Here is a 24116-nt window from a genome sequence, read left to right on the forward strand (position 1 = left end):
TGTTATTCAATTTACGTTCACTGCCTGTGACGTCACTCCCCACTGCATATGCCAGTCCCTCCACTTTTTTTTTTAGGACTCCAGGCTCGACTACCTAGGCTGGAAGGAAGAATAGAGCTCATACCAGTTAGCAAGGTAGTTCTAACATGAAAACTGAGCTGGCATTTATTTTTTACATAACAAGGCACATAGTTAAGCGCCCGAGTAAAATTTACCTTTTTGTGACAATTGCTTGTCTGTTGACGCTGCCAACTCAGAGTTCCAGTTTTCTTAGCAGAACACAAATAAGGACGTGTTAGGGGGGTGGCACAACTGAATAAGTTACAACTGGAGTTTATGCTCAAAATTCCATGGCAATGCCAATCACCTGCTATAGAGGTGAAACTATCCTAACCAGTTTTAAATACGGTCTATTTTGATGTCAGGGCATGAAAAAAGCACAATAATTGCATTTATTTTATACAATGTAATTAAAAAGTACAGACGCAAAATTGCATTTCAGACGTTTTAATTGGTTTTCAAGTTCTCAGTTTTACCTTCATGAGAAAAATAATAACTGTTCAAAAAATATATTGTAAAACAACGTATTTTACACAGACATTATGTTGCCTCGATAACCGACATGTTGATAAAGCAAAAACGTAGGTAAACACTTCTTTGAAAAGAAACATTGTACTTGAGGCCTCATCTAATTGAGGCCTCGTTTATCAGTAGCATGGTTGATAATACTGGTTAGCAACGCGGCCGTGATGATTCACAGCAGTCACCTTTGAAACCCAGGGAAAAACGAGGAGCAACAAAACCTAGCACTTCTGATAATCCGGTAGAAGACAAGCGCTTTACATCAATTTCCCATTAAAGGGATTCACTCTAATCATAAGATACATTGTCTAATACATTTTTAGGTTAATGGGTTTTGCACAAAAATGGGAGCAGTATTTTACAGTCATTGGTGTCACACGAAAGCCACCTATAAATATGAATGTAAAATGCAATTAAAATCACAAAATCAAACCTGTTCTTTAAATTAAAAAAAGAAACTATAAAAATCCAACACATCACAAACTGGCAGTTCGGTGTTACACAGTGTCTGAGCAATGAATTTAAAATCGAAACGGTTAGTGCTCTCATTGGTTTCGGATAAAGTTGTTGTCACCAGTATTGCCCCTCTACATTGCTTAAATTTAATCTCGTGCCGACACGTGCATCACGCGAATACCACCATTATGGCGGCAATGGCGATGGAGATGACAGCCAAAGCAACTGAGAGAATCTTCAATTGATCCTGTCCTTGTACCCAGGGCAGCCACGGTGACATTCCGAAGATCCCAGGCTCCGAAATGGAGATGTTCGCCCGCCTGCCTCTGAACTCCTGCAGGGAGAGGAGAGAAATTGATATGGCAATAAATATATAAATATGGTGCATTTCCGATGATGATGTCCAACCTGTAAGGAAAACAAAAACGATTACCATATTACCACTACACCATTATGCATTTCTTCGCAGTCGATAGTCTATTTGCCTGGATATGTATCTGAAAATTCGTAATAGGTATGCTTACGGCCATACTGCTGTGCGTATCATGCGTGCCAGTCTCCTAAATGAGTAACTGTCAAAGCAACAGGACAGTTTAAATACGTAGAATCCCCCGGCCGGAGTATAATGACAACAGTTGGCTAGTTTATGCCTGTTTTATGGGGCTGGTGTTTTTTGCTGTTCTATTGAAATCTCCCTCCCTTTGATTGTCGCAGGTGGGGGCACGCAGCTGGCGAGGAGGAGGCCCAATGGCACAGCAATCATTGCCACAGCAGGGTCCTGGCAGTGCCAGTTATTGCAACAAGCGCTGGCATGTCATCGCTGCTGGTGCAGTGACATCTTAACCGCGGGGATCGTCTTCCAGACTCTCAGGGGGCCGGTGAGGAAAATCCTCTCCATCCCGTCGAGCATTCTGAGAACCGGAAGCACCTGCTGCGGAAACACTTCCCAATGCACTGCACAAAACGACCCACCAAACTGTGAACCAGCAATTGGTTCAAATACAGGGCTGAGTTCCTAAATCCTGCTGCAGCGTAGCAGACTTGCTCTGGTTGTTCATCAACATATTATGCCGCCCTCAGGCCCCTTCAAAGTGAAGAGGAGAGCGGAAAGAAGGCATGTGGAGAAGGGCACTTGGAAGCGTTGGAGAATGTGATCCCTGAAGGCAGAGCTGGCTTTAGGCCCGGTTGAGCTGGGTGACTGCCCAGGGTGCCACATTTGCCTGGCCCGCCACGCCAGCTCCGGGGAGTCTTTGAAGGGCTCCCCTGAGCTGGCGTGGTGAGTGCAGGCCCTGCAGGTGCCCTATTGTAATTGAATGCACCCTGTTCTCGTGCTGGCACCGGGCATTCCAGCGCAGGAGTGGGGTCATTTAATTACAAAAGGGCACTGATGCTTTTTACATCGGTGCCCTATTACAGTGATTACCGCCCCGCTCTGGTGCGGGTATGGGCGGTTTTCATATCCAGTAAAAATTTAGCCAACAAAAATGTAGTTTGTGAAAAAGTCGTGGTGAAAATACCTCTTCAGTGAAAAAGTTGCCAAGCAAATAGTAGTAAAAAATACATCTGAAAAGTAGCCAAAACGTAGTGCTGCTAGGGTCATTGTTAGGGTTAATGAGGGTTAAGTGGGCTTGTGATTGCCTGGTTTAGGGTTAGGATAGGGGTTACGGTTAGAGTAAATATGTTGGGGTTTGGTTAATAGTTAGGGTAGTGTTGGGAAGGGAAGATGACCATCCCAAGCCCCCAAGCAGTTTAGAATAAGGCAAAGGCTGTGTGATATGTAATATAAGAGACCAGGAGGGCGCACTTAGAGGCCTTCGCACACTCACATTATTGCATGCTTCGTAGATGTAGTGCACAGGCAGGAACAAACGCGATCATAGATATTAGCAGGCTTAAAAGCAGCGCGGCAGCCAGTATTCCAGGGCCAAGCCGCAAACATGAGGAAAGGAATAGGTTGTATCCCAGGCACTGATGAGAAAGGCCAGAGCCACGGAGATTCATAAACCCCCCACTGTCCTAAACATTGCCAACCTTTGTGCCCTGGGAAGAATGTGCCCTGCAAGGCCATGGGAGGAAGGCCAAGTGTCCTTGTACGATACAACCCCATGAGAAGGAGGGCACGGGCCTCCAACCCCCACCAGTCCCAACTCTAAGTTATAGCACCCACATGCCCTAGCCTTAAGACCACTGAATTCCAAGATACCAGCCAGCCCCAGGCCACTGATCATAAACCCGTTAGAGCCCTCCCCAATCGATCAAGAAAGTTCCAAAAGCAGGACTTTCTTGCCTTCACTTCTGGGTCACGCGATATGTGCTGCGAGGTGCGGGGAGGGATCAAATTATAGGCCAGACAAGGGTGCAAGACCTTGGAGAAGTGCAGCCTGTCTGGGATCAAATGAAGTTTGTGAGTTAGTATGACCTCAGCTTTTCCTCCAAGACCATGTCTGCTTGTACCAGGTACACTGCTACATAGATAGAGATGTGATGTTTACTTTGCACATAAATTGCCAATTAGCCGCCACCTCATGACTGAACTGCAGGGCTGGGACCAATGGCCTGGCATCCCCTATGGAGCAGGCAGCCTATGTATAGTGTCTCCAACCAGCCGCGCGGGTTTCTACTGTATGTGATGGCATCACTGATGATGTACCTTATCAATGTCCTGCTCATGCAGATTTTGGCAGAATGTTCAGCAGCAGCAGAACTCTTTGCTGGTGCATTTATATTTTGTAGGAATAAAATACTTTTTATACTTGCAACAGGTGTCTTGGGCCTTTTTTCCCTAGCAGGTTGTATTTTTTCTGGTGTGAGTGTTCAGGGGCTTTCCTAAAGCATATTCAGTGTCAGGGTAAGGGTTTGGGTAAGTGTTAAAGAAAGGGATACAGAGGATGGAAAGAGATGGTGATGTTGCCGTAGAACAGCGGTTAGGATAAACCTGGTGGTTAGGGTAAAGTGAGCATTAGTTTCAGTGTTACAGTTGTAGTTAGGGTAAGGCTAGTATTACAGCAAGGGTTTGGGTTAGGGCAAGGGCTATGTAATTTGTTGCGAGCTGGTGATGGGATTGGCGAGAGATATGTTCACTGTTCATTTTTTATTTAATTTGCATTCAATAATATGCAAATAAAACGTGTTGGTGCGCTGAAGGGTTAGTGTTCTGTGAGAGTTCAGGGTAGGATAAGCGTTGTATCTGGAGTTGGGGGAAGGTTTAGGAATGGAGGTAAGGTGATTGTGGAGGTTTCGTTAGAGGTTTGGGTCATATTCAGGGTTACAGCCTCATACTTTGTGCATTTCAAAATAATTTATGTTGGCGACCTTATTACTGGCAATTTTTCACATAGAACCGTTTTCATTATAATAGGACGCTGTTAATAGGGAGTTAAACAAAAATGTGGCGCTCCCCACTACCCCGCCCTCCACACGGCATTGACAGGGGTAGGGAGGAACATTTTTGTGTCATTGCCCAGGGCGCTGCCGCTGCCCAGGCTGGCCCGGCCTGGCGTGAAGGTCTACCTTACTTACAAGCTAGGTGTGGCCCATAGGATGCGATCCTGGGATTTCGGGGGTAAGAATGTTATAAAGGAGCAGAGTCAGAGAGGGCGAAACATAAGGTGTTGGGAATATTTGACGATACATAAAGGGGAAAAAACGTTACTTTGTGAAATAGCAAAAATGTGTCTTGCAGAAAAGAGGGACACTCATGCATGTGCAGGGGACAGTGATGCATGGTGACTGCTCAACCAAAACACAGCCTTCTACCCAAATGCTCCCCATTCTCTGCCGCCTGCAGCAGCTCACTCCGGTCTGCATTGCTCTCTCGCTCCACAAACCGTACACTGTGAACTCTCAAGAGCAAGCACCTGGAAATGGTAGTAGAGCAAGGCCGCTCTAGGCACTACCCAGATTTCCCTAACGTGCTCACTTTCTGGGAGTAGTGGCACTTGGGGGCTCAAATGAGCATGCTCCCTGAGGTGCAACGACACAGGCCCAACACACTCTTTTCCCAGGGTGAACTGTGGACAGGCTGTCTCTTGCCTCTTGCCTCATTCACCATAACCAGATGCTGCACCGAGATGGGCTGTATAGGCCCTAGGCCTGAGACAGCAGTTTGGAAGGTGATTGGAATGTAATGTAATTAGGTTGGTACCTAGTCAATTTGCTCCAGTGTCGACCAAACTGCTGCTGAATTGGAGCCAGCATCTCAAGGGTGCGGCGGCATTTCTACAAACCGAGAGGTTTTAGGTAACAATTTATTAGAAGTTTCACCAACTAAGCACTTACCATCTCATTCCCCTGAAAAGCGCAACTGCTTGTAGGTCTAGAATTTCACATCTGTATCTAAACTATAAATGTTAGTCAGCACACAGACTCGTTTCCTAGCTGTCTGTAAAAGGTAAACAGACAAAAAGTAGTCGTGCCATGACCAGCTAAGTAAGGTATTGGACAAGCACAAGTGCACCCAAACAAAAGTTGCCAAAGTGACTCTTATGTAGTGGTAGTCCAAGCCCCCTTCCTAGAGTCCTGGCATATTAGTACCTACAGTACGGGATGACTTGTACTAACAGTATGATTCAACCCACTGCCTCTAGACTCCATGGAGAGATTATGAAACACCCACAAGTCATATTAGGGGATAGGGATTGCACCACTGTACTAAAGTTAGCCAGAAACGTTCTTGCTCAATACATGGCCAAAATGTTTATCAGACCTTTAGCTGTAGTCCAGGGAGTAAGCCTACAGAAGAGAGAAGGCCAGTGGGGCAGACTATATTGCAGTGCTACAGAAACAATATAGTGCAGGGCACAGGTAGAGTAGAGGAAGGAACAAGTTACTTACCTGTAACTGTTGTTCTCCAGCATGGGTCTGGCATGGATTCACATGCTCATGAATATTCCCCGTCATCAGGCTGGGAATCCTCGGTAAAGAAAAAATCAGTTTCAGTTTAGTTTCTGAACTGTCTTTCCACTAGTAACCAATCTCTGGTCTCTGGGTCATACTGCCCCCTACCTAAGCCCCTCCTCTGGCAGCTATCTTCAGATTTGGTAGCACATAAAGTGGCAGTAGGACCAAGAGAAGAGCCGCAGAGGGGTTGGAGGGAGGGTTCACATGTGAAGCCATGCCAGACCCATGCTGGAGAACAACAGTTACAGGTAAGTAACTTGTTCCTTCTCCAGCATGGGGTCTGGCATGGATTCACATGCTCATGAATTCAAGAATACATTGCAGTACACACATGCACAACCACGGGAGGTGGCAAGGTTCAACATTAAGCATTTAAGCATTTCAGCATTTCAACATAAAGCATGTCTTACCTCCTCAGAGAACAGAGAAAACGACCAGGGAAAATAAAACCCAATAGAAAATCAATTCAACCATCACAATATTGAATCCACAGACCTAGGGCCCTTTAAGACGAGGTAGCAATAGTTAGAGATGGGTGGGGATGCAGAATTTACTCAAACATCAATAATCAAACCGACTCAGGAAGTTGGCAAACCAAGGTACTGTTTGATTTGCAATGATCTAAAACTGGGAGTTACAACAGACATCAACGGACGTTCGCTCGATTTCTCTCAACGCATTTTATAAACACAACTTTTATAGTCAAAACTCATCAGTGATGTCACACTACGTGGCAAACTACAAAAACCTACTTGGGGATGTGATAGGCTTACAGGGAACACCAAAGTATACGTTCAATACTAACGGGGGAAGTGATTGGGTCTCTAACATCAGGTGGACAACTAAGCCCTCCTATAGTGCAAGTCATCTTCATCGTCACAAAATATCCCCTTTACAATTATTTGGCACCCTTGTACCCTTCTGGAATATTCCACACGCTAGCAGCATGCAGGCTACCACTCCAGGTGCAGGGAGGGTCGGCGTGGTCATGCCTTCCCAGCAGATTAGCCCAACATCTATCATCACTCTTGCAGTCTGCCAGTCAATTAAGGCTTTGAACTTGGCTTTGCAGAGGCTCTGTGTGCCTGAGAATAAAAAGGGAGTATCCTCTGGTTTCGGTGTAGCTCGACCCAATGTCTATTTTGATCTGACCATGTAACTGGAGACCGCGTTTGAGCGCTTTGCTGCATTTAAAACTATTAAATGATGAACTCTTGATGCCTTCAGTGTTTTTCCATTGCACCTCAAAAAGAAGTTTGTTTCTTTCTCACGTTCATGTAACTACTGGATGGACAACCAGGCTCACAGTGGCCTCGAATTCTTGGTGCTGGGCCAGCCATGCCTTTCTTGAATTTCTCCTTCGCCATCAGCTTTTTTCCAACTGTGCCACAATGCAAAACCCTTTCCAACCACGGGATTTCAAACCTTGCTAAAGTGCATCGTGCAACATCCACATTCTATACATTCCTATGTATATACATTGGCGCATCGTCGCAAACTATTCACTACGTAGCCAGCCTTCAGATCACTTTGTCTACTTGCATTACTGCATCTGTACAAGTGTAAATTGGTTTTGCATTTTCTTCAGTGTTTCTGTAGCATGAGCATCTTCATCTGGAGCCCGAATGTTGCTCATCTTTGGCATCTCCTCTTCAGATCTTATAGAATGTTTATGTTCTTTTGCCTCGTGTATCTTTTCTGGGTGTGTCAGTTCTGCTCTGCATGACGTCACCAGTCTTCTTTCTTACTCATTTTCACACTTCTTCCGGGACTTTATCCAGAAGGCCTTTATATCTTTGTGAATGCATATAGGGTTTTCTCAATGGATAGCTCGTTTCAAGGATTCTTTGCAGTACTGGCATCCTCACTGGTACTGCACGTGGCGCAATTTCCGATTCCCAACATATAGGCAACATGGGGGCAGAGTTTTTGGTGGTGGTACTTGACTTTGCCTCTACACTAAATTTACCCTCTTCATCTTGACAAAAACCTACATGTTTTTTCCATGATCTCCAGGAAAACCTACAAGTCCCAAAATCCCTACTTCCATTCTAGAAGTCCAACTACTGCGACAAAGAAGAGGCAGATGGGAGTCATGGGGATTATCCATACAAATACATGGGCAATGGATTTGTATGGGCAGTTTCCATGTTGTCCCGATAATGAGGTCAGGCAGAGGCAGGCAGGGAGAGACAACTACTTACACCTGACTTCAATCAACTCTCTCAAAGAGTATAAAAGGTCAGACACCCAAGCACACTCTGAGCGAGCTGGGGATGCTGAAGGAAGCAGAGAAGCCAGGAGGAAGGAGCCAGAGCATAAACGACTCCGGAAGGTTTGGAGTGGGCAGGACTGCCAGGACACTGAGCCTGTAAGTGCCAGAGAGGCTGCAGTGTGGCGGGGAACCTATACATCTAGAAGGCTAACTAACCCAGGGGCAGCTGAGGCTGCCTGACCGTGCCCAACCCAGAACTCCTCCCCTAGGTTAGACTGAAAGACCTAGGCTCTTGAGGGGCAGGCGGTGAGACCTTGAACTCAGGAGGAATCCCATTTGACACTGATGCACTCGGATTTGAAGTCCAAAAACCTTTATTTTGAGAACAATGAAAGAGGAGTCTGAGCCTGACTGAAGGAGACCCCTGAGGAGTTAAGAGTGAGGTGGTGAACGAGAGAACGTTGTACTTCCAGGGCACAGGCGAAGGAGAGCAAGAGACTGGGGGCTGAATTCAGGAGGCTGGAGAGTGAAAGCCTCTTTGTCGAGAGACCGCTACTACATAGAAGCCAAGGGGGCTATGTAAGCCAGACCGGCAGAGAAGGAGAGAGATGGCATACAGTGCTACAAGGTTACCAGCGGGCCCTCCCGGGCGAACGCAGAGTTGGGGAGGCACTGAGGATGAAAGAGTAACAGCCTTTGCCTCTGACATCAAATTGTGAATGGTAGTGGTCCTGCGACAGGTCAAGCAAAATCCTGCGCACAGACAAAAGTCTGATTTCTGATGCAGAGAGAGAGACTTGGACCCATCGGAGGGAAGTCCAATAAAAAGGTAAAGAAAGCTAGGGGAAGGAAACCCCAGAAGTGAACTGAGGAAGGTTTGAGCCCGATCGAGGGAAACCTTTAATTGAAGAACAAACATTTATTAAGGAACTTGTGTGTGTAAACTGTAAAACCAGGAAGGTTGATCTGGACTTGGGGGGGAAAGAAAACCTGAGATGTCAAATCTCCTAAACTGATAGTTGAATGCCTAAAGGCCAAGAGAGCTATGCAAGACAGGGTTGGCAGCTAAAGGTGTATATTAAAGTAGGTCCGAGTCCGGCGATGAACAATAGGGTGAACAGAAAAATCACCCGAGAAGTTGTACATGTGACATCCCAAGAAGAAAGTAACTTTAATGTGTGTTGTGTTGCATCAGGCCCTCTGAAATAAGAGACTTTGAATGGCAAAGAGACTTTGGCACAGAAGGCCCCGATGCTGAGATTTTAAACTGCATCCTCGTGCCAGAGAAGCCAGAGATTGTGCTAAACTCCAGTGTGCCACCTTGTGCTGTGCTGAAAACGTGGGGAAGGGAGGCCAACGGCTTGAATATACTGACATCATTTCTTGAACACTTTTTTTGCATAACATTTCCCACACTATTTGTATTTAGAAGTAAGGATTAGAAATCAGTTTATTAGTATAGGCCCTTTTATTTTGACAGACTCAACTAGGACTGCGTTATTATTTGATGGTCGTAGCTTGCTCCCATCTTTAGATTTAGGATTAAATAGGCGTTTTTCAAACCCAATTGAAGTTCAATAAACATCCTTGAACTGTGAGCACCTGTGTCTGTCGTCTTATTGTTGATACCATGGTTTCCTTACAGAAGTGTATAGCTCAGTCGAGGAAAAGCAGTGCTACTGGGACCGAGTGGTCGAAGTGTACGAAAAGAAGTAGTGGAACTATGTTCCCTGCTGGCCTGCACCCACTCCCCACAAACCCCATCACCACACCCCCCCTACACACAATACAAACCCCCAAACAAAAACCTGCTATTTATGGGAATGTTCAGTGCAGTGCACTGAAGTGCAAGCTTCAACTTCTTCCTACACTTTTATTTTAAAACTAAACCATTACAGAACGGTTTATTTTTAAAATAAAAGTATAGGAACAGCGAAACTTAAAAATACAAAGTATAGGAGCACCACTCCCAACTGCTCCCGCCCACTTCGACCTCTGCTGGGACCTCAGGCAAATGCAGGTGAAGGCCAGGGGCTGGACAGCATTGGTGCTGCCTGCTCAGTTACAGCTTTTCTACTAGCAAAGGATGTTTATTGTGTTGAGGGTACAGAAAGCTCAAAGGGGCCACAAGCCCAGTCATGGATAATTGCTGTTTGGCAATCTGTGGCCAGGAGCTGGAGTAAAAGTGTCTGCTGGCAGGTGGCGGCTTAGAGGCCATGTGACGCCAGAAAGGGAACAGGTCTGCTGCCGAGGCTGCAGGTGCGGGGATTAGAGCATGTGTGAAGAAAGGAGAACACAAGGAGCAGCGCCTTGGGATGTGACGCTCCCCCCTTTATATACACAGACATTAAGGGATTTCGGAGCTGCGCCCCGGTGGACTCTGAAGTGTCAGATTGTGCTTTCATCGCAAGACACTGTGTGGAGACGATAGCGCTCTACATGGCAAGGTAATTAAAAACTACTCCTAAGGCGTCAGGGAAATTAATAACTGGCTGCCGCGTCGTCCAATCGTGGAGCTGCAACTAATTAACCTTCCTTTGCTAAGATCAAATGCAAATCCTGCAGCACCATGTACAATTATTCAGGATTGGACTGCCACCTGAGACACAAACTTCTTCCTGCTTAGCGAACTCTCGAGAGAACTGCCAACTCTCTGGAAATACCCAGCAGAGCACACCAAGACTCACGCCCACTGGCCATCGAAAACACACTTTATCTCTGGCCACTACACTAGCAGCCAGCCTTGGCACCTGGGCCAACAGCCCCTAAAAAGCAGCACATAGTCAAAGCACACCTGCCTTTGGATTATGTTCCAGCCCTGGACAGGTTATGACCCTCCAAACTGGCCTAATGCATTTCAAAGGCCTCCAATAGTTCCCTACCAGCAAACCTTCATCAACCTCCAAAACCTGTGCTACTCTCTATTGGCGTAGGCTCAATCCCCCCCTAAAAAGCATCGCATTTCATCTAGAGTCAGACATACCGGGGAAAATGTGCATTCAAAATGCTCAGACTTGACTGGATATATTGTATAAGGGTGAACATAATTGTTTACAGGAGCACAGAGGTTATATGGTGGTGATGGACCTGAAACATTGCAGTCCCCGGAAAGTAAAGCAAAACAAAGCCAAGATCATAGGTAACGTTAAAAGAACACAACAAATAGTGTCAAAACGACCAAGATCAAAACTGTCATATGAATGACAGGAAAATCCACAAAAAGCATGTTAAATTAGCACTGCAACGTAAACGGCTCGCTGCCACCACATTTTCTTCATTCACACGGCAGAGCCAAAAAAGCAGGGCAAAGATGGGCATACATGCGTGCACGCCGCCGTTTGCCCCGCACTTTTGAACTCCACTGTGCAAAGTGAGTAAAGGCTGCATGGCATGCTCGCATAGCAGGCAGCGTTTACCTTTAATTGTGAGCGCAGATTGTCACGCTGTATTGTGTGATTTCCATCTCCACTTACAAAATCATTTCCCGCTCATGATAAGGTAAATACGCTTGATCTGATTTTTTCAGACAAAACATTGACAGCTACTTTTAAACCTTTGGCCGTCACCTAATGTTCTTCTTCCATTTGTCATTTTTCTTCCATTTCTGTATCATTCAAACTCAAAGTTCGCCATGCTCAGCGTTGCTGGTATAATGTTCCTCCTTGGCAGGTAGCTGATCTTTTGAGAACAAATACGCACTGCACAATGGGCAATGATTATCTTGATCCTTGAACTGCTTTATTAAATGCCATGACTACTACTGCAGACTTTCTTGCTTCTTTTAAAGTGGGCCTGAACCATTCTAAGTTGTCTGCCCCTTTGTTTTCTTCGGACCTCAGATCACTCACGCAGGTATGCCATTGGGCAGTACGCAAATAGCGCACCTATTTTGAGTTTGAGGACAAAAAGAAAAAAAAAGGCTTTGTCGCGTTATCAGGCGGCTATTAAATTAGCAAAATCACAGTACTATGCAGAATGCATAATTTCGTCAACTTGCTCTTTCTGAGAACTGTTTTACTAAGAAACGTTTATCTCCATCACTCCCCTCTGATTGATCTGTCTCGCTCCCAAGTGTCTTTTTTGTTGAGAAGAGCTGTAAGATCCGGCACTCGATTGATTCTGCTGGTTTTGGTGCCTTAGAATCTGCTCATCTATCAGGTACATCTATAGTGCCAGTGATAGTTTGGATCCTTTGAGGTTAACAAAGTTTCAAAAATACATTGCAGATGCTTAAAGGGTAAACTGCTGGCATGTTGGGGCAAAGTCATTGCAGGAGATGTATCCTTATAGGGGAAAATGCTGGGATGTTGCGGCAAAGCCAGGTGTAACTGGGTGTCTGTGTAGAGGTAAATTATAAGTTACTCACCGTAATGACTAACGTACTCTTAGTCCTTAGTCCCCTTTCCTCCACACTGCATGGGGGTCCCTTCCAAGGGACGGGAGACGGAACCTTTTTCACCAGAAAAAAAGTCTTCCCCTTTAAATTTAGAGTTGCATGTGGGTGCGGCCCTGGAAGCATGCGCTGCCCTAAACCCAGCGGTCTGGCGCCACACCTCAGTCCCCACAGACGCGTCGACAATAGATTAATATTGCCTAATGACACTAATTTATTAGGGGGGATGGTGGGACTTATGGAGGAAAGGTGACTAAGTATGTTAGTCACTACGGTGAGTAACTTATGATTAATGTTACGTCCCGTCCCCTTTCCTCCATACTGCATGGGTGATTACAACTGAGTGTAGCCCCAGGGTGGAGAAGAGACCCTCCTTAAGCAAATAGGTTTCTAAGAACTACCTGTCCGAAGGCCTTGTCTGATCTAGACCCGGCGTCCAAACAGTAGTGTTTGCAGAAAGCCAAAGGGGTGGCCCATGTGACGGCCCTGCTTATGACCTGCCAGGGGACATGCCGGTGGAAAGCGATCTCTGGTGCCTTGGCTCTGACCGCATGGGCGTGCATGTTGGCCGGAAGTGGCTTATGCTGTCCCTCGTAAGCTTCTTTGATGGCCGAGACCATCTTCATCCGCCGAAGGTGATAAAAAGTGCGTCTGACTTGTGGAAGCCCTTGGTCCTGTCTAAGTAGAATTTCAGGGCACGCCCGACATCCAGGAAGTGCAGAACATTCTGTGCCTCGTCCATGGGCTCAGCAGAAAACATAGGCAGCTCTAACTCTTCGTTCAGATGGAATGTGGAAGGCACTTTCGGTAGGAATGTTGGGTGTGTCCAAAGGACTACCTTATCCTTGTGAAAAGTAGTATATGGCTCCGAGGCGACCAGCACCTGGATTTCGCTCACTCTGCAAGCTGAGGTGAGGCTAACAACGCTGTCTTAATGGTGCCCTGCCTGAAGTCCACGGATGCCATTGGTTCAAATGGTTTGTGCGCCAGGTCACCCAAAACTATGTTGAGGTCCCACACGGGGTGCGGCCTCTTGATGGGCGGGTAGAGCCTGGCGAGTCCAGGCAGATGTTTCTTGACAATCAGGTCGGAAGAGGAAAAGGTCTCCTCCTCCAAGTTTCTGTAAGCCCCGATGGCTGCCAGGTAGGTGCGGCAAGTGTCCACCTGCAAGCCTGAATGGGCGAGGTGCCCCGAGAAGGAGAGCACGTTGTCCAGGGTACAAGCCAGGGGGCTGATACCCTCCATGTCTGCCCAGTGGCAGAACTTTGTCCACTTGCTCTTATACTGGGCCCTGGTAGCCTTGCTCCTGGCGCCCTGAATGATTTCTAGATTAGCCCGGGAAAGGCTGAGGTGACCTAGCGTGACCTGTTCAGGAACCAAGCTGTGAGGGCTAATTTCTGTGGAGCGGGGTAAATGACCCTGCCCCCCCCTGCTGTGCCAGATGATGTGCTGGGCCCGTTGGAAGGCAAATGGGAGGCCTCTCTGAGATGCTGAGCAGCTCCGAGAACCATGGCTTGGCTGGCCACCACAGTGCTATTAGAATGATGCTGAGGTGGCAAGACTCCTTGATCTTGCATATCACCCTGTGTATCAGCGGTGTGGACGGGAAGGCGTATGCTGTCATTCCATCCCACCGAATCTGGAATGCATCGCCCAGGGAGCCCGGGCCATGACCCTGCTAGGAGGCAAACATTTGGCACTTCCTCTTGTCCCAGGAGGCAAAGAGGTCCACCTGGGGGTGTCCCCCATTCGTAGAAGCTCTACTGCAGTATTAGGTCATTCAACTGCCACTAGTAGTTGTCCACTTCTAGTATGCTGAGCGTGTCTGCCTCCAGGTTGGATTCCCCCGGCAGGTGGACAGCCATGAGGTAGATGTTGTTCTCCAGGGCCCACTCCCACATGTTGACTGCCAGTCTGCACAGTGCCAGGGGGGGTGATCTGGTACCTCGCTGCTTGTTGCCAAAGAACATACTGATCGAGTTGTCTGTCTGAATGAATGAGGACAACCTTGCCCTCGATAACCAGAATGAAGGCTCTGAACTCCAGCCAAATGGCCTTCAGTTCCAGCTAATTGATGTGGAACTTGGGCTCCTGCTGGGTCCAGGTGCCATGGACGCAGTGGTTGCCCAGGGTGGCCCCCCAGCCCTCGAGAGAGGAGTCCATGGTGATGGTGACCTGTGGGATAGGCTGCCGGAAAGGCTTGCCCGTCCGCAGGTTGCAGTCCCTGGACCACCATGTGAGGTCCGGGTGGAGCGACGGAGGAACTTTGATCAGCTCTGACTGAGAACCTCACTCCTGGTTCCAAGATGCCGCAAAGGGCAGCTCTATCCTCCTCATCCTGTGTCTCGTGTTGGGGATGGCCAAAACGACTGCTGCCATGAGACACAGTAGGTGTTGGTATCACCAGGCCGAGGTCACGTCTCTGCTGAGGAAGTGTGCCTTGGCCCTCTTGATGGACGTGATCTTGTCCTCTGAAGGAAAAACTTTCTCGGAGCACGTGTCCCATATGAGGCCCAAGAAGGTCAGTCTCTGCGTAGGCTACAGCTGCGATTTCTTGAGGTTGAGAGAAAAACCCAGCTTGTGCAGTGTGTTCATGAGAGCGTGGGAAGTGTGGTGCACCGCTTCCGGAGATGTCGCTCTGACGAGCGAGTTGTCTAGGTACGGGTAGATGTGGTGGCCCTGCGACCTGATGAGGGCCACCACGGTATTCATTAGCCTGGTAAAGACCCTGGGGGCCAAGTTGAGGCTGAAAGGAAGCACCTTGTATTGGAAATGGTAGCCCAGGATCCTGAATCGTAGAAAAGAATGATAAACTGCCAGATCGGGACGTGTACGTACGCATCCTTCAGATCCAGGGAGTACATCCAGTCTCCCTTGCACAATGTTTCTGCTATCAAAGCTGGCATAACATCTTGAATTTTTGTAGAGGTAGAGAGAGGTGGAGGGTGGAAAGGTCCAGCACAACTCTCAGGCCCGCCTGGTTCTTTTTCTGAATGGCGAAAATTCTGGAGTAAAAGCCCAAGCCTCACTGGGAGGCTGGAACTTCCTCCACTGCCTGGCTCTCGATTTGTGACCGGACCTGAGTTGCTGTCCCAACCTGTGGGAGTGGAGGGGAAGAGGGAGGAGAGGCTGGAAAAGGGAGGCAGTACCCCATGGATACTACCGAGAGGATCCAGGGGTCCGCGAAATTCTGGTGCCAAAAATGTGCACAGAGAGAAAGCCTGCCCCGCACTGGAGCCATGTGGGCCAGGAGGGGAGTGTCATTGTTACGCTCACCTGGTATCCACAGGGACGTCACCCAGCCAGGTTACTCGCTGGTATGCTTCTCAGCTTTGCCCTGATGTGGTCTGCGGGGAAGGTTCTACCTGAAAATACAGGAGGACTGTGTTCAAGACTGACCGACTGGGGTAAGTATCCTCCCTCCACCCCCGTATGATTTCAGTGCCTCTGGTGCCCTCTCCTTACCTTGTGGTAGAATTAGGCATGCTCACCGTCCTGCCTTCTTTGCAGGGGCGTGTTGTCTTTCATGGGCGAGTGTGGTCCAGTTACTTCACTGACGCCAGCCCATTTGATATTGTTCAGGTAGGTCTTATTGCTGTTCTTTAGTTTTGTTGCTGTCCTGCATGCCTTTCTTTGTTTAAAATGTCTAATTTTTCTCCCTTAGGTATGCAGAGCTTCAGCGTGGCGAACTGGCTTGGTTGAGCCCCGCTGGTAAATGATGGTGCATTAAGAGCGCTATGATGCGGTAAGTAAGCGCTGTGCGCATCGCTGCAAAGTCTTGCCTTTGCTAACCTGTGTTTTCCTTCCTTGTAGGTCGCTGTGTTCTTCAGCACGAGTGGAATGTCTGGAGTGGTGCCAGCCGAGAGGCGACCAGCCAGCTAAGCCTTTTGAGCAGTTCGTAATTTGTAAATGTCTCTGTTTTCTTTAATGTTGCCTCTATCTTCCTCTTTCAGGTCGTTCTGTCCGGGAGGCGTGCAAATTCGAGGAAGCTGTTCTCAGTAGCTGCGAGTGTTTAAAGATGAAGACTGCAGGTAAGATGCTGCTGCTAATGATGTTCCTTTTGTCTCCTTGCAGGTTCTGCTTCTCCGAGGTTCGAGGGAATAGCTGGACACAGTGAGCGTCACGTTGCAAGCTGCAAAGTAACACGAAGCGTGTGGTCTTCCTCGGGTGTGGTTTAAATAGCCCGAACAAAATAGTCCAGGTAAAGTAGTCCCTAGACTACCACACCCAAAACACTAGACCGCATAGCTTGGTTCTTAGGAACCAAGCTATGTGGATGCCTCCATGTTGGCTGACAATACAATAAAGTAGTTCCCAAGCACATTGTTTTTCATGGTGTATGAGCCTTGCGCCATAGGCCCCAGGACTGGCCCCATGAGGGCTTTTGGAGAGGATGCCAGGCTCTAGAGGCCGAGTCCTGACTCCACCTGGCCAATGGGTTTGCCAGAGGGGGTTTTGGGCGAGGGTCGTGACAGTCATTCCTTCTTTCCCTCTGAGGCTGTTGCAGAGGAGGGGAACTGGAAAAAGCCCTTACTTCCCACCCCCTTTTAGTTGTTTGCGCCGATGTTGTGTCTACGGACGGTCAGGCTGCATGGACCTATGCTCTTGGAAGCCGCAAATCCCTCCGTATGTACGCCCCTTGTCAGAGCGCTGCTGGACTGGGTGTACGTTTTGGGCGTGGTCTTTTTAAGGATGGATAAAGACTTGGCCCTGTGTGAGCGGTTTTTCTTTTTGTCCAGCTCCTCGTCCGTGTTGGAGTGGAAGAGGTCACCCCCTTCGAACGGAAGGTCCAATATGCGTTCCTGGACGTCCGGATTGAATTTAGTTGCAGAGTCAGGCTGTTCTTCTCATGTGGGTGGCAATGCAGATGGCCAGGCCAGAGGTATCAATGTGGGCCACCGTGGACTCCATGATGTCTTGAGCCACCATCTTGGCCTCTGCCAGTCCCACCTTGAAATGCGATTGCTGTGCGCCGGAAGCTCTGGGAGAAAGTCCGCAATTCCCCTCAAAAGCCTCTGGTTAACGGCTGCCAGCGTGGCATCCGCTTTGGCTTGACGAAGATGTAGGGATGCGTTGGAATACAGCTTCTTCCCGTACGCCTCCAAGATCTGATCCTCCTTGCCTAACAGTGCCGTGGACAAAGAGGACGACTGTGGCTTGGAGTATAGTTATGCTGCAGCAATCACTGAAGAGTGTGGCTGAGGGTGGGCCGATAGCAAGAGTGCATCCCCCTCCATCTGCCTGTACTTGGCGTCCAGGAATCGATTTACCGGCTGGACCGAGTGGGGCTTGCGCCAGCCCTCTTTGGCCAAGGTGACTACGTCCTTCTGCATCGGGATCCCCTTTCTTGCTGTGGGATGCAGCGTGAGGACTTCTGCGAGGACCCCCTCTGCTGGTTGCTCAACCGCTGGTTGCTCAACCTTGGGTTGAGGAAGGCCCAAGTACTCTGCGAGCCCTGCAAGACGTTTGTGGAAGGCCTTGGCTGACGACGGTGTGTCGGGGTCCTCCTCCTCATCATCCGTGTCTACTTGAGGGTCCGGTTGGTTCGGCACAGGTGGAGGGGTGCTGGGGGGCTGGGGAGTGGATACTGGAGCCGGAGGCTGCAGCAGAGGCTGGTACAGAACCGCCTGCACAATCGGTCAGGGGGGCTGGAGCAGGCGGCTGAGGCTGCAGCGGGCCAGGGGGCGCCGGTACTGGGGCATGTTGAGTCGGGGCAATTGGCGGGAGTAGGTCCCTGATGGTGTCCGAGGATGTCCCCCATCTGAGGAGATTTCATTGGGCCGAGGAACCTTTAAAAAAAAAATCTGTCTTCGCATGCCGGAGTGGTAGGCGATATTGACGGGGTAGCAGGCGGCTCCTGGAGCCGTTGCATGCCCTGTCCATATGGACGAAGCGGGAACCTGCCATGTGCAAATGAAGGGTAGGCCGTAGGCCACATACCTGGTTGGCACCAGTCCCACCTAGACACCCGTTCCTCCACCTGCTCCCTGCCTTGGTGTGGTGTCGGGCGGATGTCCGGAATGTCTGGCACAATGGCCATCTTGTCGAGCTGCCTTCCACATGCTTGCGTCGTGTTGCTCGGCTCACTGGGCCCCGCCCCATCCAGGACTCTTGAGTGTGGATTATGGGGCCTACCCTGTTCCTCAGGCCGAGGTCTGGTCTGGTAGGCATTTCTCCCTCGGTGGATCTGCCGGTTGAACTGCGTATAGGCGCCCCCTCGGACATGATGCCTGTACTAGGACTTGGCCCCTCGGGTGAAGGCCCAGTGAAAGGACCTTCCGGTCCCTCGGCACTGTCACCGGGAGGATCTACTGACAGGCTGGTAGCTGATGTAGCCTTGGTACTCGTGCTGGTATGAGGACCTGAGCAGTCCCTCCTGCGTGGACAAGCCCTTGGGAAGGAGTCCCCTTGCGGGGTGCGCAGGAAAATAGCAGCCCTATCTTGGGCTTGGATCGATTTAAGACAAAGTCCTTCAGGTCCTTTGGAGGCGATCTCTGGAAGAGCTCCCTCCACCTGGCTAGTCTGTTCTTCAGAGACCTTGAGGAAAGCGCGTTGCATGCGGTACAAGCTCGCCAGCCGTGGTCTGGGCCAAGGCAACGTAGGCAGAGGGCGTGGGGGTCTTTAGTTGGAAAGAGACTGTCGCAGGAAGGACACCTGCTGAACCCTGTAGAAGTCGACATGCGCTAGGGAGGACCGAGTACCTGAATGATAAAAAGACAAAAAGACAGAAGAGAAGAAGTATGCGCTCATGGAATTACATGGCAGAACCAAACCCAGGAGCACTGGTGAATTCAGCCGTTCCCATTGATGCGGAAAAGGGTACTGAGGGGTGGCGCCGGAGGACGGGGTCAGGGCAGCGCATGCTTCCAGGGCCACACCCCTGCGCGCCTTTATAGGGGAAGAAGGTTTTTTCTGGTGAAAAAGGTTCCATCTCCTGTCCCTTGGAAGGGACGCCCATGCAGTACGGAGGAAAGGGAACGTGACATAAGAGTAAAACTGGCAATACTTGACAGTGGCATCACTCAGAGCCATTGGGAGATATTGATCACTGATGTTCTCCTTCCTCTCCAAGAAAGAGAAGAACCTTAAAATAGGGACAGACAAAGGCGATGAAATCCTGCAAGAACAAACTTATATACATATTGGGTCCTTTTACTTTGATCTTTGAAATAGTGGGAGACTGCGCAGTAAGAAATATATTGCTGTTGAGGAGGTTAGATCCAAAAATGATGGACATGGTGTCCAACGGAGGAGGTCAAAAGGCCAGGGAAAGGTTCACAAAAAACATGTTGGAGCATGTATATACATATGTACCTACATACATTTACACACCCAGACAAAGGCAAGTCCAATATCAGGATGGTCTGTGCTTATAGGGTTTCAACAAGCCCAGAAGAGGTGGGGCCCGCTCGCCTGGCCTATTACCCCAGGGCTCGTCTTGACCTACCCAGTACACTCCAAGAGGAGCACATTCTACCTTCTCAACCTGAGGGGGTCAATCTACCTTCTAACCCCGTAGAGGGGTAGAGTGGCGAATACGTTTTTCCAGATGACCTGGCAGATCCCATTAATTATCAGGTAAAACCTCTACAAGTCAAACCTTTTCCCAAGAAGGGTGCGGGGTAGACTCTCCAGGCACGTCACTGCCTGGATAAATGTCACATTAGAGCCTTGGGTTCTCCAAACAATTGATAGAATTATACTCCTCCCTGTTAGCTAGTGCGTCCTGTTACCTTAACCTTTGACAGGAAAGAGCAATAGCTGATAGACGCAGAAGTCATGGATCTTTTCTTAAAAGGGGCAGTAGTCCCCCCATCTTTCCAAGAATCCCAGTTCTTGTGCATATTAATCCTGTTTGCCAAAGCACGTGAGGGGCTTCCTCCTGTAATCAAACTAAGGGCTCTCAATTCCTTTGTGCCTTATAGATGGGTCAAAATGGAGGTCCTACACTTGCTGAGACACTCCCTGCTTCCCAGAGACTGGATGATGAAAATCGATCTCAAAAGATGCCTTCTTAGTAGTCCCTTATCATCCTCATCAGAAGTTCCTCCAGCTTGAATGGAAGGGTTGCAGATGGCAGTTATCCCCCTTCAGCCCCATTGTCTTTTACCAAACACTTAAAACTGGTAAAGGCCTATCTCAAAACCAGGGGAGTGAGGGTAATTATCTAACCGGACTGCTCCTCCTAGCACAGGACAGGTCAACAATCTCTCTCTCTCTCTACAAGCCCCCCCATGGTTTCTCTCCAAGGACTGGTTTTTCGGATTAACAAGAAAAATCTATCCTACCACACACTCGATGCATGTCGTTTCTGGCCTTCGATATGTATTCAGAGCAGTCAACCATCTTCTTCCAAAGGCAAATATGAAACAAATTCAACAGGGAACATTTTCTCTATCTGGTCTCTGACGAAGGTATTGGGAATGCCATCTGTATCTATTTACACAGTCTTCCAAGCACCCTTACATTACATAGTGCTTCAACGCTTAAAAGCCAGACACTTGAGAAAGAACGTGTCTTACTCTCAACTAGTTCAACATTCTTCAGATGCCAGGAGGAACTTCTATGGTGGCTTGCAACAGAAACGGGATCTTGGGTCCGTCTTCAGACATAGTCTTCCAGTACAATTCCAGGTTCACAGGCTGTGGTGCAAGGCCCACAAGAGAGGCAACTCCACATCAACTGTTTATTTGTTCTGGCATGCTATTTTGCGCTTAGAAACATCATGGGAAAAAAAATACATTGGGTTGTCATCCTCCTGGGCAATGTGTCACCACTGCGCTATGTCACTAGCCTAGGAGGAGGAACACCATTTTTTTTTAAACTGCCATTTAATGCTTTTTCTTTTCTGCTTGTGTTTCAGGTGAAGAAGTTATAATGCATAATACTCGGCTCTGTGCCTCTTAATAGAATCTAAAACCCTATTCACGTTAGTGAGGGGGATTACCATAGTTTGTCAAACAAGCATTCAAATGTATTGTGTGGCACCTACTTAAGGGGACCACTGGACCTGCACAGCTGACACATTCACGAGGCTCTGATCAAGAGCAAGACCCTTGTAATAAGGAGTTTTGACACTAAATGCCCTGCCGTATGCAGAGCTAAAATCAGGTTTGAAATAAATCTCACAGGAGCCTTTTTTTATAACATTTGATGAACACAATATCATGACATAGGATATAAAGTGATGGACTTCATAGTTAATGGTAATTTCCGAGTGCGAGGGAAAAGAATGTACAACATACCAAAGCATTGCAGTTAAATCGCCATGTATCATTGCTTTCATAATCTTTACGTGGCATTGTGGGAATTTATGAACAATGTTGCTGGAGTACACACAATACCATGGAGAAAATTACAAATTGTGTTGATGTACAATGGAAATCTAGTGTGCTACACAGCATTTTCTCTCCTAATATGCAAGGCATTCCAGTGCACTGAGACGGTCAGTCGCTTAACACAGCCCTTGTACCACGAATCTTGGGTTTTTATAAAATAAAATGAAAAAAACACCACACACTATCCGTCAGAGCTGCCCACGCTTTTGGGATAGCACAAGTTTTTGATTGTACCTTTCAAGGCCACATATGTATCTTCCCCACAGGACCATTCTGATCTATTATAGTAGCATCCAAAAATTTCAATTAGTCATCCTACCAATATCTTGCGTTTTAAATAAATAAAATAAAAATCTACTTTTCGATCGGCAAACGCGATATTCCAAACACTACCGGGAAGCATTCACCAGTCAACAAACGAGGTGTTTCCAGTATTTCACTTGCAGCATTTGTTCAGGCCTATTTCAAACATGCACCCAGTCATTATTAGGTCAACCTTAAATGTTTGCACGGAGTACGTTGAAAAGGAACGTTAGCATTTGGCTACCGCGCGTCCATGACTTACAACAGCAAGCAGAGGTTACATTTGCTCAGGAGAAAGAAATGCTTTGGACAAAGGCATAACAGGAACACGGCTTTTCAGAGCTCCCAGCTCAGAGGCGCACTTTGCATTAATTTCTTCGGATTGGTTTCGTGCGTTCCAATACCAAACTTACCCTATGCTCCCCGTCTATCTTTGAAAGTGGAGAAACGAGACAAATACCTTTTCATCAAAAGATTTCATTGAGGACCCCCTGCTAATTCTCCTCTTCTCTGCAGAAGATGAAAGGCTCTGGCAATGAGGAGTTGTCACATCGATGAGATCATGAGTTTATGAACCAGGCTACGTTTGATCAGTTTCATGTAAGATGTTCCCACAGAATGAAGAGGAATTTGATGGCGGAATCTTTCAGGGAGCAGGAATTCCTTGCCAAGGCGAAGGCTCAAAGAAAAAGCCATCGACATGAACTGACAAAGGGAATTTGTTGGTCCACTAAGACCAGGAGAAAGAGCGGAATGTCCCAGAAGGCTCTGAAAATGCATTTCATTAATTAACAGAAACCACCTGAATATGAGGTAGTAATTGCCTTCGGGAACCATCTCCTTTCTCCATGTAATGTTTCCCATTGCGTGATCAGGAAGGAAAGCGCGTCACATGAGTAACCTGGGTTATTTTACAAATAACTGGGGTTATTTATAGTACACTACTATTATCGGGGTAATGTTTCCCATTATATTGCCTGTCGGAAACATTGCTCACCATCGACTGCACACCGTCACTCGGACACCAGCACAAAACACTTCTTGTGCAAAGCCGTCCTCATCAAACACTCACCACTCTAAGCCTATGGAAATCCACTACACCGTCTGTTCATTTATATACTGAGGTTCTTCAATGAAACAATATGTCATCTAGGTTGTGTGACCACATTGCAAGACATGGCAAGTGCAAGTACCAAAGGACATTATCAGATGCAACATGGATGAGGACTAATGGTACCGCTTCAGGTGTGTGTTGGAGAGAGATTCCACAACATGGAACAGTTGGTGATATGGTATGTAAGGAACTTATGGTGGCAACAGTAAAGACAGACACAAGTAATCACAGTTCAAGGATGTTTATTAAACTGTAAAAGGTAGGTTGTAAAAAACCTAATCTTTACCTAAATATAAGATCGGAGCAAGCTTTGACCATCAAATAATAAGGCAGTCCTTGTGGTGTTGTGTCAAATAAAAAGGCCTATACTAAGAAACCTATTATGAAATCCTTACTCTAAATACAAAAGAAATGTGGGAGAATATTCATAAGAAAGAGAGCAGTGTTCACAAAAAAGATGTCAGGATGCGGTAGTTGGAATGTCCCTTCCCCACGTTTTTAGCACCGGACAACGTAGGATTCCGGAGCACAGCACACGCTCGAGCTTTCTCAGCACAAGGCAACAGTTCCGCTCTCAGCGATCAGGGCCTTCGGTGGTTAAGTCTCTTTTCTACAAAAAGTCTCTTGCCTCCAACGACATGATGGGTTCCAAATAAAATAAACAAAATTTCAAAGTTCCTTTCCACTTGCATGCTTGGGTGATATCCGTTCCACCCCTGGATCTCCCTCGTTTGGGCTCAGACCCCTCTGGTATTCACAAACTTTAGGGTGTTGGCTGTTCACCCCTTTAGCATTCACCACTCTTAATGTCTTTCT

At 47.8% G+C, this 24116-nt stretch overlaps 1 protein-coding gene across 1 annotated transcript in view; it reads right to left on the reverse strand.

Annotated features, from left to right (window-relative positions):
* Positions 1 to 491: 491 nt before the first annotated feature.
* CDKAL1 (CDK5 regulatory subunit associated protein 1 like 1) overlaps positions 492 to 24116 on the reverse strand; it is a 3349023-nt gene continuing 3325398 nt past the window's right edge. The window contains exon 15 of the mRNA XM_069613575.1: positions 492 to 1372. Coding sequence (XP_069469676.1) covers positions 1208 to 1372 — 165 coding nt within the window. The 3' untranslated portion in view covers positions 492 to 1207. The remainder of the gene's footprint in view (positions 1373 to 24116) is intronic.

Source organism: Ambystoma mexicanum, chromosome 5p, assembly GCF_040938575.1.
Source record: "Ambystoma mexicanum isolate Mex_15411 chromosome 5p, UKY_AmexF1_1, whole genome shotgun sequence".
Classification (NCBI taxonomy): Eukaryota; Metazoa; Chordata; class Amphibia; order Caudata; family Ambystomatidae; genus Ambystoma; species Ambystoma mexicanum.